Below are 17,388 nucleotides of genomic sequence, written 5' to 3'. Positions count from 1 at the left end.
TAATCTTGGAAAGAATTATCTTCTAGAAGGTCTGACCTCAATTCAAAGGGAGACATAAGCCATACAATATAATTCTAGCAAAATGACAATGAAAAAAGATATGCTTCGTTGAACCTGGGTTGTAATTTGTATCACGTTAGCAACCCATTAACAAGCACTATCCAAAGGAAAATAATAATTTCGGAGGCAATTTAAAGCTCCAAAGCTGGTTCCAACAGCCTTGCTCCTTTGAGACTGTTAAATACATGGTTTCTGCTTGAATATCTAAACTCTTAGACAGATTTAGCAATTAAATACCCTGATTTTGCCATATAATTTCCATGAGAAGAGAAATGCCGAGTCCACTTGTCAGAAGCTCTGGTAAGTAGTAACCCATACAGGAATTTGAAGAATCATCTTGGCTCCTCGCTGAAAAAGAGTTGTTGAACCAAGGGAACATCTTACCATCTCGGGGCTGAGAGGTCGTCTTAAGGGAAGCAACAAGGGGGCCAGGATCGTGCCATATGAAGATGGACTTTCTATCACGAACCTGCCATCGCAGCCCCTTGATAGCACTTATCCGTTGGGTTTTTTGATAAAAATTACAAAAGAACTAGGGTGTCATAATAGAAACAATGCAGAAATAAAAGCAATATAAATTGATACTTTTGGTGTGTCAAAACTCATTTATCATTTAATCACTTAACATGCCTTCAAATGGAGATATTATTTGCACCAACAAGAACATGATCTAAAGCTAAAAAGAGTAAATTACTGAACTAAAAAAGCAGTTTGCATATAACTAAATCAAATATATGACTAAATCAAACATCACAAAATTCGAATTAATTTTCAACATTATCGATCTTCTAAAATATTCTTCCAAGTCCAAGATGCATTGGAATGAGTACCTGCATCAACAAAAGAGCAAAAAGAGGATTTTCTTTTTAAAAAAAAACAAAACTTGTTAGTAAAGAACTAGATTTGAATACAAAGTGCCAACCCTATTTAGCAAACAACGCAAGACTAAAGCCCCCAGTGTCCCGAAAACCCAAATTCCCATCTACATACATTAATGATACACTAACAAATAGAAAGTTAAATCTTGAATACCTCATGGCTATATTTTTCCCTAAAGAAAATCACCAAGTGTTTATAGAAGAAACAAAGAATGCCAAAAGAAGAAAGGAAGAAGAAGCTATAAGTGAGGTAAATAGGGTTAAGCAACACAAAGGAGTAAAAGAGGGGGTTGGAAAAGAAGGCAATCGAATTGAATTAAAGCAACGCAGACAATACAGAAGAAAGAAAGTGCTTTACAACCTTTAGTAGGGTGTTCCACTATATATATATCATAACATGATAGAGGCATGGGGGCTCTACATAAAGTTTTTTTTTTTTTTTTTTTTTTTTCGTGAGGGATACATAAAGGTTTCTCAAAGCTACAAAAGATCACGTTAAGATAATTTCAGAGGTCACTAGGCATTCAAACTAATAAGATCCATTTGGAAGCTAAGATGAAGTTAATTTTTTCATACCCAATATAACAAAATATCATAGAATTTGAAACATATAATATATATATATATATATATATATACCTTGGATGGTTGAGGACATTACGTCATATAAAACATTATAAAATTAAAGTCAATTCCTCATATATTAGTAGAAAATGGCTTAATGAACTTTGGGGACTAGTCAATTAATATTACTAATCATTTTCAATGATTTAAAATAAAGGAAGGTAACTAATTAAAATAATACATTAATACATTGCATCAAAAGATGGATCTAAGTACTCCAAGCTTGCATATGGGTAATGTTTACGATTATAGATAATGATATAAATGGTCACTTAACTCATTTTAGTCACAAAATTTTAGTTTTATTTCAATTTATAAATAAAAAATTAACACATGACAAAAATAATCGATAGAAAAAGTGTAATTAAAAAAAATAATGTCAGTTTAAAGTATGGAGTTGGAGTTGCAGAGCTGATAGTTAAAGGTGGTTGAGAACTTTAACTTAAATTAGACATCGATTACCGAACTTATCAAGTTTAAGGGGCTCTATAAGTACAAGAAGCTACTTAATGGAAGGCACTAATCTTCAATTCCAAAAACAATACCTATTCTCATCCAACAAAAACACACAGACAAATCAGTAGACAAAAATCTCTAGCAGTAGTCATTTATAGTTCTTAGCTTTTATTCTAATTCAATTGTTTTTAGTTTATAATAGCAATTAGAATTTAAAAAATAAATGTATTGTACTCAGTAATTGAAAAACTATTTTCATAATCGGGTAATAAAAATTTTGTCTAGGTTTTATTATTTAATGCATGTGGTCCATCTTGTTTATTAAATATATCTTACATTTGTGTCTTAAATCAGTATATATAGGTCTATACTCATACTCACTAGTTTTTTCTCTTTTTAAATGTTCTTCATTATTGCTGTTATAAACGTCACTAATTTATTTAACGTAACTCTACCATCACAACCACAACGATAAATAAAACCCAATAATTCTACTTTGCAAACGTCACTGATTTGTTTTCTGATGATTCATTGAATCAACATTCCATAATCAGGCTTTGATTGGGCTTCGACAAGCGAACAGATTGCGGAACGGCGGTGACCCTCGTCCTCTCCACCGTCGTTGACCTGAAAGTCACCGCCTGAATGGTCTGCCCAAATTGATATTTAAGAGTGATGATAGGTTGTCGTACATGAAAATGAGCTTCATATTTGGATGAAAAGAAAGGTAATGATATATCTGGTTGTCGGTTTATGCAAAGTCTAAATGGGTAGGTCCAATTTGTACTATCAAAACAATACCAAGTCTGGTTTGGATCGAAATAAGAGAGAGGAACCTAGGAAAATCTAGAGCAATTAAAATTGAAACGTGGATATGAGCTATTTGTTTTTTTTTCTTTTTTGGTGAGTAGAGAAATAGCTTTAGGTGGGATTGCTCCCCCAAGAGCTACTGCAAGCTTCCATAAGATATTCTGCTTTATCATGAGCATCACATTTCCGAATTTTGAGTGAAGTTTTAGCTGATTGTATTTAAAACATCTCGTGTTTGTATAGTTTTGATGATGATGATCTTTGGTTATTATATTTGTTCCAATTGTTTGATTTCATTCTTTTACTTGCATTCTTTTCCCATCTGAGCTAGAAATGAAGAAGTTAATTTGCATAAAAACAATACTTGTGAGTTGCATTCCACGTGTTTGTTGAAATAACTGAAAGATTGTGTCCTATCCTAAGATTGCTTTCCAACGAGATGTAATTGTGTCATTATTCTTATATTCAAGTTTGCTTAGGGGGGAATAAATTTAACAAAACCGTCAACAACTTTATACTTCCGTACTGCAAAAGGACTTGAACATTACAAAAATAATAGTTTAGGGATTCTTTAAAACGCAATAGATAATTAGAGACAAGGTGAAACAAACTCGAAAAGTATAAGGACCTAAACATGAGTTTTGCCTATACAAAACTACTTCGCATGTGACTAACGAGATTGACAGCTCATCACTAATAGCAATTTACAAGAATACCCATCAGGATAATGATATTTTTGCTCATTATCAGGTATAGAAGTACGTACCATATGATAAATAAAATGTTTCAAAAAAAAAAGTACATACTATATGATACAATAAAATAAAGTCATGTAAGCATACTATGATTGGTCAAAATATATATATTAGTGCTCACAATTTTAATTGGTTTGCTGAAAAATATATTATTCAATTGAATTAAATCTTAAATTGGATTATTTTTTTAATTTATAACTAAAAAAGAGATATTTATTTATTTAAGCAAAGTAACAGTATAGTAGATAAAATCATAATAAGCCGAGATGACAGTTGAAACCTGAGATCTATTGGTAGAAAAAATTAAAAAAGAAAAAGAAAAAGAAAACACTGTCAACGTGATGTGTGTTTCACCCTGGACCATTTTTTGTAACTAAATAAATAAACAAATAGTAACAGGACCCACAACCCATTAATTTCTCCAACCTGGCACTGTCCGTACCTTTGTCGTTGACTGTTCTCGGTTGCCGGTTTCTCTCCAGATCGGTGCAACCACAGCCACACGTGCTTGTGGTCAGCCATCTCTACCTTGTATTTATAACTATTTATTTATCATTCTTCTTCGTTGTCAAACATGTAAAAAAAAGAAAGGTTGTCTGCATGTTAAACAGAAGCGCAGTGCCTGGGGAAACAAGAAGGGTTATTGTTAGAAAACTATTGTATTCAAAAGCTTAAGCGTTGAATGTGACAAGCGGTTTTAACCATAATTTAATGATAATTTGTTTCAGAAACCTTAGATTTATTAGATTTTAGTTTGCGTTACTCGATTTTGTCATAATTTTTTGACATAGATTCGTATTTTTGTCTTCTTTTTAAGGTTCAAGAGATCGAAAAGTATAGCTCCTTTAGTGATTGGAGCTGCCATTTGAAACTTGATATCCTCCCTTTTATAAGAGTAAGAGTGGAATTATATCTTTCCATTCAGTACCACTTCTGTTTATACAATAACAATATTAACTACTTCCTATAACTTTGAATGAACTTATTGTTTTTGTATTTTGAGGAGAAAAAAATAAAAATATGCTTGTGGTTTCATACTTATTCAATTCTAAGTGCGTTTTTTCTTTTAAAATAGATATCATTATGTGTTTTAAATCGTTAGATTTCAAGTATATTCTTTCACTATCAGCAATTTCAGCTACAAAATTCTAAAATTACATTAGATGGTTACAAAATAAGTTTTATTGAAAAGCTAACATAATGATAATATTAGAGTTGTTAACCATCTCATTACTAAAATGTTATCGTTGAAGTATATAAAAATATGCTATTCTTTTCCTAACTTTAGAGCTTCATTCGTCTAATTTGCATAAAATACAACATTTTAATAATGTCAATGTTAACTTAGACTTTTATTTCTTTTTGTTATCGCCAAAATTCATATCATGTCAATAAAATCAGTTAATTATTTCACCAAAAGCTAATACTGAAATTAAAAATTTAAAACCTACCTACTAGATTTGATAATAAATGCAAAACTTAGAATTTTTATGACATTAAACCTAGATTTAAGAATAATTATAAATTCGTTTTACGGTTTTCCTTATTGTGCATTTTCATCGTAATATCTTTAAAAATAATATTTATGTCCATGGTTCAAAAAATGACAATTGATAATTTCGTGAGTAGAATGTGAAATAACAAAAGAAGAATATATAATTAAATATTAGCTCAACACATACTATCTTAGAGTTTGATACTTAATTGTCTGGTTTATATAACTAATTCATCTATAAAATTTATGGTGTAAAACAATAGAATTATACTTTAGTATGTCGATTGACTTCCTATATTTTGATATAAGAGATGACTAATATATTACTTTACAGAACCATATATAAATGCGAGGGATGAAAGAGACTAGTAAGATGCTGAAAATTTCCATTAGTTTGGAGCTCTGATTTGGAGCAGCAATGGAAAATGCATTTTCTTGAAAAGGGTACTCCTTTTGTTCACTAGTTCAATTGTATGAAATACTCATATTCCTATTAAATATTCTTCTTCATCTTCTTTTTCATCTGCAGGATATGATTCTTCATTATATTATAAAATCCATATCACAGGAAATGATCCATTAATTCTTAACATAATCTGTCATTCTTAACTGGCCAAACCAATGTTTAGTAATATAGAAGCTGAAAGAAAGTTCAGTGTCATCGTTATGACGATTTATTATTTGGATCAGAAATTAGTTTGATAACTTTATTTTTCAATCCACAAATAGATTAGCGTATTTCCATACATAAAATATTGGGTAAATTATTAGAATTTTGATACGGGTTGGAAGGGAAATCTTGTGTAAATTCTTATTGGAATTAAGAAATGCACTTTGCATCAAGAATTTTGTTCTATATATATGAATAATATAGTCTAAGACGGCTTTAAAGCAAAATGGCCCACCTAGCAGCTAAGTTTGAAACGACCATCCAATGATTATGATATAAATCATGAAAATTGACAGCATTTCAATTTTAATTTCATTTCTATTATAGAATTTGCCTCTGCTCCAGCCTGTCTCTAAGTTCATCACCTTCTCAAAGGCCCTCTCTCTATTTGCTGAACTTTTGTACCTTCTGTTGCCCTGTAGTTTTAATTATTATCCACTCCAATTAAAAAGAAAAACAATTAGTAGAAAAATGTGCTCATATAAATAAAATCAAAAGCTTAAGAAACTCATAAGCGATTCTTGTCTTGGCCTTTCGGCTATGAAGAAACACATATGATTATAACAGCTTGATTGAATAACTTCTAGCATAAATTATTACATCCAGTTTTCACTGTGCATTGATTAACCATAGATGCAGCTTTTATTCTAAGTTTTTAATCCCTTTATAATATTCTCTTCTTTTTCTCTTTTTTGGTTAGCCCATTTATATATTCTGGTTAAAGGTATCAATAGCCAGCTAGAATATGAGGGCATGAATCCATCAACTTGGGGAAATGGGGTTTGGCTGTGGTCTCCATTCTTGAGGGTCTCCATCTTTAGAGATCTGTCACATTGAATGGATTAGTCACAGGAGCAACTTTATCAAAACTTTTAAAATCACAAAATTTATGATATTTTTTGGCCACTATAAAATTAACTAAATTACTTGCTACTATCCTTGTTGCCTAACGGTGTTCTTTTCTTTTCTTTTTTGCAAAGTGTAACCAGTCTGCCCCTTATTAAGGATACTAGTTATATATGGATATTGGGTTAGGGTTAAAAAAGAAGAAAAGGAATTGGCTTCTCTAAGTCTATTTCACTAGTATTTGACTTTGAGTTTATATTACACTGGATCTTATTATGTATAAATTAGTATACAAATTTAAATAGATATAATTGTTTTATTGGCATGAGTGTAAAATATTTAAATACGCGTTACTTTTTTATTAATAAAAAAAGAAAGATAGATCGACTAATAATAATAATAATAATAATAATAATAATAATAATAATAACTGTTGAACGTGATTAAATGGATTCTTCTATATTGCAGAATGTTTATACATACTTTTAAATATGTTTAATTTATTCAATAATTTGATGTAAAAAGAAATTGTAATGTATACTTGAAGGGCATTATGCATATCTAGTTCTTGCGGAACTACCTAAAATATGAGAGTCTAATCATAAACAGAAATTTCAAACTTTAAACTTCAGCAACCCGTTAAACGCTCTTTTCGGATAATTAAAACTTCTTTGTAACAAATCAGAAAAATTATTATTCTAATGGTGAAAGATGATTAGATTCAAGAATTGGAAAGGAACTAATATCAATAATTTTGGGGTCCAAACTCCAATAAACGTCCAAATGAAAGTTAAGAAGAGAAAAGAAAGGGATGGGAACTTTCCTTTTTGTTTAAACCTCAGGGCCGCCAGTGTGCAACTTGGAATTAGTGGGATGAGAAAACAACAGTTCAACTACTATGCTGACTTCTAAGCAATAAAAAGGTGATGCCCAAAAATGCAACCCAACAACTTTCATGGATATTAGTATGTGGCAATTCAATGCCTCTTGAATGCTTTTTAAGCCATGAATCAACAAATTAAGCCCCATTACTTAGCCTAAATATATTACAAAAGGAACAAAAATCTTCTACCTTCTTATCCAATAAGTAGCCTCTACTTAGTTAGTCTAAATTTATCTATAGCAGATTGATGTTTTTCAAATGGGACTTATTATTTATCGATTCAATCGACGGACCAATTAAATTATTAGTCTAATTACTTTAATAAAAATTGATTATATTTTGTTTATTATATTATAAATAATAAAAGTAATATATTAAATATTAAACTTTAATGGTATCTAACAAAATCCAAATAATTAAACAGTAAATTTTAATATGTACATATCAATAGGATCACAATATCTGTTTGGTAATCAAACTTATAAGTAAATAACAAAAATAAAATATATAAATTGTAAGAAAATAATTATAAACATAAAAATTAAAATTAAAAGATAATTATATTTTTTAAAATGCAAATTGTAATAGATAAAGCACAAAGTTGTCTAGTTTTTGGTGTTATAATCTATTTTTTGTTTATAGATATAAGTAAACTTATGATTGAACCGATTTTTTCTTTTAATTTAGTTGGTTCAATGTGGTTTAATCCAATTTGATTTGCATTTGGTTAATATAGATAATTGGAACGATTTAACCATCAGTTTTGAGTTGAACTGGTTAGTCGGCTCAATTTTGAAAACATTGTAATCCATCGGTAGGGGGCAAATCATTATCGAGGGATGGCAAGACATGTCTCTAGCCAATCTTTCTCTCTCATTTTTTTTTTCAGCAGAATTGATGAAGAGGATAAATATATTAAATTTGACATTCATACAGTTGAATTTATCAAAAAATATATTTATAAAATCGATATATAATTTTTATTATCAGGTGAAATGTAATTTTTATAAAGTTATAAAATATTTTTCCATCAATTAGTGATGATTTGTTTTTACATATGTTTTTTTTTTATGTTTGACATTAAATTAGAATATATTTATTACTTTATATTAATAAAAGACCTATAGCTCTTCTCAAAGAAATGGAGGGACTGCGAAATATATTTATTTGGCACCTGACATTAAGATCACTGCAGTAGTCAAGCTCTAATCAAATGACGGATATGACAAAAGTTGACCAAGTCTTAAGCAACCTCATTACGTGTAAGACTTAACAATAAAGCATGCTTACTTAGCTGGGTAGTTAGGAAGCATTACAACTTTCATGGTAAGATAGACAACCCTAAATGCAACCTTATTAGTCTAATTTATTATAATTACTTTCTGTCTTAAAGTAAAAGAGAATTCCCATTAATTCGACTTCAATCATATGGATTCTTAGCCTTTATTTTTATTTTTATTTTTCCGAAAAGTAAATCAACAAGAACTGTACATATACGGACAGCACTGAATCGAGTCCTAATTTTTTTTTGAATAATTATATTTTTAGTGTTTAAATTTGTTAAGAAATATGACAATTGAATAGTTAAATTTTCAAAATTAATAATTAAGTGTATCAATCTGAAAAAAAATGGTATTTTTAGGAGATGACTTTTAAATTTTCTTAAATTTTTATTAGCATAGATGAGAGAATAAAAAATATTAAATATGTCAAAAACTAAAATGAGTTCATCAGCACTTAAAATAAATTTTATCTTATATAACTCTCTTTCTCAAACTTATATTAATCTTTAATTAGTAGTCTTAATCCTTAATTTTCTGAATTTATGAATCCTAATATTTATCTATAGGACGCTAATAACTTAATAAAAAATACATTTATATATGATGGACAAGTTCATTATTTTATTATTTTTATAACTCATCTTTACCACATATTTCTTATTTTTCATCTCATTTAGCATAAAAATTTTTCATATTGGCATTTATAATATGTGACATGCTAAAAATATTATTTTATTATTTTTTTACAGATTGCTATATTTAATTGTTAATTTTAAAAATTTAATCAATTGATTATCATTGTCTGATAAATTTAGATACCAAAAATATTATTATGCATCCGAGAGGAAAAAGTCCAAAATTTTAAGAACATTTCATGGCATGAAAATTTCCAGTACACAATTGTTTCCATATATACCACACTAAAAATTATAGGTCCCATTTTAAGATCATGAGATTATTCTTATAATAAAACTTTGTTTTGAATTTGGTGCCTTGGCATAATAAAAAATAATAATTCTTTTTTTAAAAAATAAACGCTAATATTTAAATTCCAACAAATTTAACAAGAAAAGTTTTATTGATAGAGTCGGCTGCTTCCATTTCTTTTGGAGGGCACTGGGCGTATCAATCTAATAGCGTTAGTATTGATTTTGTGAAATTCTTTTTAGAATTTCTACAAATAAAATAGCATACTTTCCTTGGGAAGTTCTCAATTACAATATTTTGTTTAGCGAATTAAATTTTTAATTTTATTCTAAGTCATCAATGTCATTTTTGAGCCCGAGGCAGCTCCCTCCAGGGCCATCGGGTCGGCCTTTCTACCCACATTGTATCCTATGAAGATGGAATTATACACTACAAAAACTTTTTTGCATTTAGTAATGGATATTGCCGACGACACTATAGCGACAAAAAAAGAGAAGATTTAGAAACGGATTACCGATGAAATAACTATGGCATTTAGTGATAGAACAACTATGGTATTAACGATGGATCCAATCCGTCGTAAATTGAAGCTAAATTTGATGCCATATTTTCCAGTGAGCTTTAGTGACGAATTTGCAAATGAATTTTATTCATGAATTTGAAATCCGTAGTTAAAGTATAGTCGCTCAATTTTTTTAGCCAAATTGAATGATGTATTTTAAATGCATTGCCAAAAGAGATCCACGATGGATTTTCGAAACTTTTTTATATAATACTTTTTTCTATTTTTTTATTTAAGTGATAGATTTTTGAATTCAAATTTTTTAGTACTTTACTTTTTTGCTCGCATCTTTTTTATAAAAAAATTAGACATTGAAATTAGAATTATTAATTAAATAAAATTAAAAATATTCTGAAGGAATAAGTTAAATTTGATTGATGGATTAGCAATGGATCTTAAAAATAAAAATAGATCTACCAATTTATCGATGTTCATCGCTAAATCTAGTTATAAATATAGCTAAATTTAGTGATAGAAATTTTATATTTTTCGTAAAAATATGACAAGTGAGATGCAATCCATCGCTATTTGATTTAGCAACGATTTTTCCGTTGCTAAATATAATTTGTTTTATAGTGTTATTAATTATATGCAAATAGATAAATAAAGAACATGGAATATTATTATTATTAGTAGTTACATTAATAGTTGAAATCAAATTTGCATGAACAATAAGTCAACAATTTAGTGGTAGCAGTTGGGTGTGGAGATGGAACTAATTATCTACTCCATCCATATAGTTCCCATATATCAGGAGGGTGAGTGCACTGTGGAAGTACCCTTGGGGCTGTAGCCTGCAGTGCAATAACGTACGCCATATCCACAAAAGCCAGAAAAATATATAAAATAAAATAATTCTATTGTTGGAGTGCAGTAATATGTATATGCAGAACAAGTTTGAAATCAGATTCATGAAGTTTGCTGGAAGTAAACTTTCAATACATTTGAAGATCGCTCTTGGAGTTAATGGTTGCATGATATTGCATGCAGAAAATTGTCTCCAACATATACATATAATAATATTGGAGAAGTCATGCATGGGCTGCGACAGCTGCGTCCGCGCACATTGGGGCGCTTAACAAAGGTGAGCGACGGGTTAAATGCTTAGAGAATTTATATATATTAATTTATTGGGTGTAAATTTTGTTTGATATGTATATTTAATTTTTAATATATAAATTTTTTATTTTGATATGTGTATTTATTTTGATTAATAAGTTACGTTTCTAATTAAACGCTCGTTCTAATTCTAAAAATAATATATTAATAATAAATTAATTTTCTAATTAGATAATGATTAGTTTTCTAATTAGATAATAATTATTCTAAGAAATAGCACATTCATTATATTTTAATATTATATTAACTAATAAATTAATTTTCTAATTAAATAATAATTCTAATTATAGAAAATAATATATTTAAGATTATATTCACTAATAAATTAATTTTAATCATATAATAATTTTTAATTCCAAAAGGGTAATATCAATTATATTGGTGGTATAAATTTATATAATATTAGAGTTAATAAATAAATAAATATTTTTAAAAATTTTTATATTATTATACTAATAAAATTTTAAAAAATTAAAGATATTTAAAAATGATAGTTAGTTTGCTATTATTTTTAAAAATATTATAGATTAATATTAAATACTGAAAAATATATTAAATTATATTTATAAATTTAATCTTATAATCGAGGTAATAATAATGACCATTAACGTACAGGCAAACGACTAGTGTATGCTTAATTTTTGACACATATAATTATTATTTTGACATGTGTACTATTTTTGACACATAAAATTTAAGCTTTTATGTAATTTTATAATTTTTTCTATTAATTTATTGATTAATTGGTTACATTTCTAATTAAATATGGACTCTAATTCTAAGAAACAAGATATTAATTAATAAATAATTTTCTAATCAGGATAATGATACTAATTCTATTCTAAAAAATAATATATTAATTATATTTTAATATTATATCAATTAATATATTAGTTTTCTAAATAAATAATTATTTTAATTTTAAAAAGTATATTTTAAATTTTTTAGTATTATATTTAATATTAAATTAATTTTTTAATTTTAAAAATAATAATATTAATTATATTGATAGTATTAATTTATATAATACTAAAATTAATTAATAAATATTTTTAAAATAATTTTTATATTATTACTAATAAAAATCTTAAAATTTTTAAAAAATTTAAGAAGAACATTTAAATATAATTAGTTTGCTATTATTTTTTTTATTATAGATTAATATTAAATATTAAAAAATTATAAAATTGTATTTATTAGCTTAATTTTATAGTCAAAATAATAATAACGTCCGTGAAACGCATAGTTACACGACTAGTTTATTTTTAATTTGGATACTTTCTTTCATTTTTTTCTTTATTACTAAATTTCTATTTCTTTTATTATTTAATTATGCTGAGATGGTAATCACACAAAGAATATATCAATTATATTTTCGCCTATGCTTCATTAACCAAAAGAGAAAAAAAAAAAAAAGGAATTTGGAATCCTTTTTGAAACAAAACTCAAATTCTAGGTATCACTCTATGTACCAAAATGACATGATTACTGTGGTAACATTCTTCTCTCGGTTGCCACCTTAACAAAATTAAAGACAGCGACTTTGTTTAGAAAATTGAAGTTCAGTCAGTAAAAAAATCATTAAAATATATATGCAAGTTCAAACACATCCTAAAGTTTAGATCCCATCTATAATTATATTCTAATAAACCATACTTATACTAAACACAAAAAATAAATAAGTAATACGTAAGCTGAATATTATATTCAGACATTAATTAATATTAATAAAAATGCATTATTCATCTATTGTTTGATATAGTTGAAATATTATTAAAGTAGATAGATATTATTTATATATACATTTAAAAAAGAAAAAAATAAGTTCCTTCATACAATAAATTCGTAATTGATCTTAAAAGAAAGAAAAAGAAGTTATTAGTTGGTGAAAAATTCAACTCCATCATGGAAGAATCGTTGCCTAGAGTGTGCAAGAAATTATATTCATTGAAGAACAAAATGGTTGAGGCATCTAACAAAAGAACTTACATATCACGAATGTTCATCACAGCATTTTGTTTGAAGGATAACCTTCTGAGATTCACCATTCATGCATTTATTGTTATTGTTTTAGTTTAGTCTAAGTACATCTCCTTCTCCATTTGGGTGAAGAATAAAGATCCATGTGCATCGACAATGAGAAATTGCATGAAGTATGATAAATATCTTTTGAAAATGAACGGAAAGAATTTGTAAATTAATAACTTAGGAAAAGGAAAAAAAAGGTTGTGTCCTCTTTAACATGGTCAAAAGGTCTACAGCAAACCATCTACATTAAACTGAGGTCTCATATGGGGTGGTTCCCCACTTTATAATTTATGCAAATATATTATTAATTCATTAATTGAAGTACAAATTTAGCCAGATAATCTCGCATTAAACAGAAAATAAACACACACACATATCTTTTTCTTATAATTAACTATAGTATTCCAACAAATGCCCATAATGAGCAGCACTAGACAAAAGCACAAAACAAATGAAAAAAAAAAAACTTTATCAAGGACCTATCTGTTCTTTATAAAGAATCTCGAACAAGAACATTAAATGATCCTGATTCTGCTTCGGAAAGGGTATTTGCCCCCCTACTTGCTATTCTCATCAACAGCAATTGCACTATTTACTTGCTCCAACAAGCTGCTAATTGATCGAGCTTTGACTATTCCAAGCTTCTTCTTCCTCTTTGAAACCGTCAGCGGTTTCTTTTCTTCTCTTCCTTCGTGATCTTCAACAACATCATTCTTGTTATTATCAGCTGGAGACGTATGCTTTTGTGAATCTTTATCATCTGATGATGAAAATGTGGTGCTGGACAATGGCTGAGAGGGCATGGCAGCCTTCTTTGGTGCAGCAGTTGCACTAGCCATGGATCGGTTTCGAACATTTGTCATACTTCTTAGCCTTCCTTTACCTAAATGATGTTCACAAAGAGAGTATCCTACAAGAGTCTGCTGGCAACATCTCCATCCTCTTCCGTTAACACGGCTGCACCGCGATCCCTCCATAAGTGCACCACCCCTTGCTCTCTTTTTAACATTAGTAGCAGTACTACCAGTACTACTACCGCCATCAACAACACCCTCTTTAGTTTCCTTATTGTCTTCTCCTATTTCTTGATCATGGCTAACATTACTTTGCAGACATCTCTTGTTCATTTTTGTCTTCATTTTCTTATTATCTTTCTTCGTTGACATTTCTTCATGACTCGAACTTCTTTCAATGTTCCCTCTCCTTTTCTTCAATGGAAATGCTTTTTCTTCCTCGTACCATCTCCCTACTGCTATAATGCAATATGAAACAATAATAAAAGCAGTAAAGATGAGTTTCTTGAAAGTGATCTTCGATTGGGACTTGGACTTTAGAGTTTAAATAACCTCTACCTTGTTGGGGAGAATTTGGTTGTTGAAGAATAACTATACTTTCTGTTTCTGCACCCAAGAAATTCCCCTTCCTAATAATAATATCAAACCAGGCCAAGGAAGATCGATCATAACCACATATATGAAATTTACAGCGACAAGAAAACAAAAGGCAAGTAAGAATCATGGAGAGAGTGCAAGTATAGAGAGGAAGATGCGTATAATATAATAGATGGGGACCAGCATCCCATGCTAACATGCACCGCATGGGCATCTATCTATTATCTACCAACATGGAGAGGTGTAAAAGAAAAAAAAAAAAAAAAAAAAAAAAGACTAAGATTGGATCAGATGATTTAAGGTATGGTTTGTAGCCAACGATAAGAAAAGAACAGGTAAACAATATTTCCACTTACAGTATATATCTTTATTATATAATGGTAAAAATTAATTAATGGGTCTCCTCTCTTTTCACCCTTTTCCCAATTTTCATTACTAGGATATTCACGAAAGAAGAGAAGAACATGTATAAATTAATATATATTTAACTTTATGCCCTTCTTTCTTACCTGGTATCATTACTCTTTTCACCTTCTACAGCTGCTCTCTCATCTTTCTGCAACCAAACCTACAGTAAAATCACAACAAAGCAAAGTACCTACTGAATCAGACCTATGGTTAATGTAATTCTTGCAGGTGCAAATTAACCATCAAAAGTAAATATATAAAACAAGAAATGCCTCTCTAGGTCACATTAATCACAAGTGCAGTCCTATTAGTTCTTATATATATATATCTAGAAACAGTTATCAAATATAATTCTAGAACTTGAAATCATTTCACTAACCGGACAATCTGTGGCCTCTGGATGAGCAACAGTAGCATCAGAGAAAAACTCGTCCCCGATCGGTTGATGTGGTTGACGAGAAGAGGGAGGATCAAAATAGGCAGCTGTGTCGTCTTCTTGAAAGGGATTGCGATGTGGGTTACGGTGCAATTGAAGTTGCACTACCGGCGACTGATGCAACTGGAGATCTGAAAGAGGTATTGGTGATAGAGAAGCGAGAGGGAACGGCACTTGTCTTTTCCTGATCCTCATCAGTGCAAGACAAGATTTTCTTTTGACTCTTTCTTTACTGCAAGATTTTGATCAGACAACCATCTAAAACACAGCTTGTCAAGAAAAATAAGATGATCTTTCAAGGGTCAAATTTCTTTTGTTGGTTATATATCAAGGGTCAGATTTTTCAAGAGAAGAAGAGAAAGAAAAATAGAGAGAGAGAGAGAGAGAGGGGGGCGGAGCTGTGTGTGCAACAAAAACCCAAAAACAAGACTAGTATAATAACACCAAGACCAAGAAAAAGAAAAAATTATCTCTCTGTATTTATTTTCTCTCTCTAACTTTTTAATTTGTTGCACCACAGAAGGGGGAGAGAGGAATAAGAATAGTAGAGGGGCTGTGTAACTTTTGATTTGTTGCACCATAGAAAGGGAAGAGTGGAGTTTGCACGTGTGGAGGAGGACGTCTGGGGAAATGACTGGGTAAACAGGTAGCAAGTGAGAGTGAGAGCATCATAAGAAAGAAGGAAGGGGACAGGGTACGGACGAGGATTGACAGGGTGGAAGAGAAGAAGAGAATACAAAATGATGGGAGTGGGTAGTTTTATCGTTTCTACTTTTTAGAAGGGCTTGTGGGTCCCATGTCTTCAACAACGACCGAGATGCCCTCCTCTGTCTTTCTTTCTTCACAAAATAAATAAATAAATAAATACTTTTCTGTATTTAATCAATTAGAATTTGATAATATGGATACAACTTTACGAATTAAAACGCCTTGCAAACTGAAATTACAATCTGTTCACTTCATGTTAACATTAGTTCCACACTATTTTCAGCATTCTAAATTATGAAATTAAAAATTTTCCCGTATGGTTTTAAAGTAAGGGAAGAAGAAAGAAAGAAGGGAATTTCAATAATTACATAATTTATTAGAACAGGATAGCTGATATTTTTCTTCTTAATTAGTTCCTTTTTCTTTTTTTCTTTTTTTTAATTAGTAGGATAACCCGGGCGCAATCTATTGATATCAATTTAAAAAATATTTAAAATTAAATTAATGTTAAGTAAAATAAGGTTGAGGTTGAGCTCTATAGAACTCGACCTAATAAGTTCACGAGTCTAATAAAATTAATATTATTTTATTAGTTTACAATTTTTATACTAATATATTTATATCATTATCTATTTTTTACTAAAATTTGAATTCAATATAAATTTAGTTAATTCATAGGCTCTGGTTCAAAATCTTATTAATTTCTAATTCAAAATTTATAATATTTATATTTTTTAAATCCTGACTTATGATTTGATTTTGATATCTCAATCCATGAAAATTGAATTTTAATATAAAATTCAAGATTTATTATGAGAATTTTATAAGAAGCAACTTAATATTTGATGAGATAACTAGAAGTGGAAAAGAAGTTAGGAGTTGGAAGTCATTAGTTGGTTGATTAAAGGAAGTGAACAATAAGAAAGTGAAGTTATTGCACAGATATATGTAGGCAACAAAAGGAGCAGGTAAGATGCAGAGGTTATGGGATATATATATATACACACTCACGGGAATAAATTATATAGCTAAATTTTATAATTTATAAT

At 29.1% G+C, this 17,388-nt stretch overlaps 1 protein-coding gene and 1 long non-coding RNA gene across 4 annotated transcripts; both read right to left on the bottom strand.

The window, feature by feature from the left end:
• LOC125368643 lies at window positions 1–1,560 on the bottom strand. Of its 2 annotated transcripts, none has more exons than XR_007214349.1 (2): window positions 1,093–1,560; window positions 1–922 (listed from the first exon to the last, which is right to left on the bottom strand). It is a non-coding gene; the product is annotated as an uncharacterized LOC125368643 (long non-coding RNA). The 2 variants fall into 2 exon arrangements; XR_007214348.1 differs by having other exon boundaries at window positions 1–890.
• Window positions 1,561–13,712: 12,152 nt separating this feature from the next.
• LOC8267082 lies at window positions 13,713–16,282 on the bottom strand. Of its 2 annotated transcripts, none has more exons than XM_015726318.3 (4): window positions 15,575–16,282; window positions 15,297–15,355; window positions 14,749–14,819; window positions 13,713–14,648 (listed from the first exon to the last, which is right to left on the bottom strand). In XM_015726318.3, exons 1-4 carry the CDS (start codon window positions 15,824–15,826, stop codon window positions 13,954–13,956), a joined length of 1,077 nt encoding a protein of 358 aa, XP_015581804.1. In that variant the 5' UTR covers window positions 15,827–16,282; the 3' UTR covers window positions 13,713–13,953. The 2 variants fall into 2 exon arrangements, with proteins under 2 accessions (XP_015581804.1, XP_015581805.1); XM_015726319.3 differs by having other exon boundaries at window positions 13,713–14,645; window positions 15,575–16,258.
• Between the last annotated feature and the right edge of the window lie 1,106 nt (window positions 16,283–17,388).

The sequence above is a fragment of the Ricinus communis genome, chromosome 10 (assembly GCF_019578655.1).
Source record: "Ricinus communis isolate WT05 ecotype wild-type chromosome 10, ASM1957865v1, whole genome shotgun sequence".
In the NCBI taxonomy this organism is placed as follows: Eukaryota; Viridiplantae; Streptophyta; class Magnoliopsida; order Malpighiales; family Euphorbiaceae; genus Ricinus; species Ricinus communis.
This window is presented reverse-complemented; position numbering and strand designations above follow the sequence as displayed.

What these genes read in the sequence shown, in the direction of transcription:
- LOC8267082 (XM_015726318.3), bottom strand. Translation starts at nt 15,826, where the DNA reads ATGAGGATCAGGAAAAGACAAGTGCCGTTCCCTCTCGCTTCTCTATCA. An exon ending in CAGAGGCCACAGATTGTCCG is followed by an intron (nt 15,356 to 15,574) that starts GTTAGTGAAATG and finishes ATTTTACTGTAG; the next exon opens with GTTTGGTTGCAGAAAGATGA. An exon ending in ACCAAATTCTCCCCAACAAG is followed by an intron (nt 14,649 to 14,748) that starts GTAGAGGTTATT and finishes ATTGCATTATAG; the next exon opens with CAGTAGGGAGATGGTACGAG.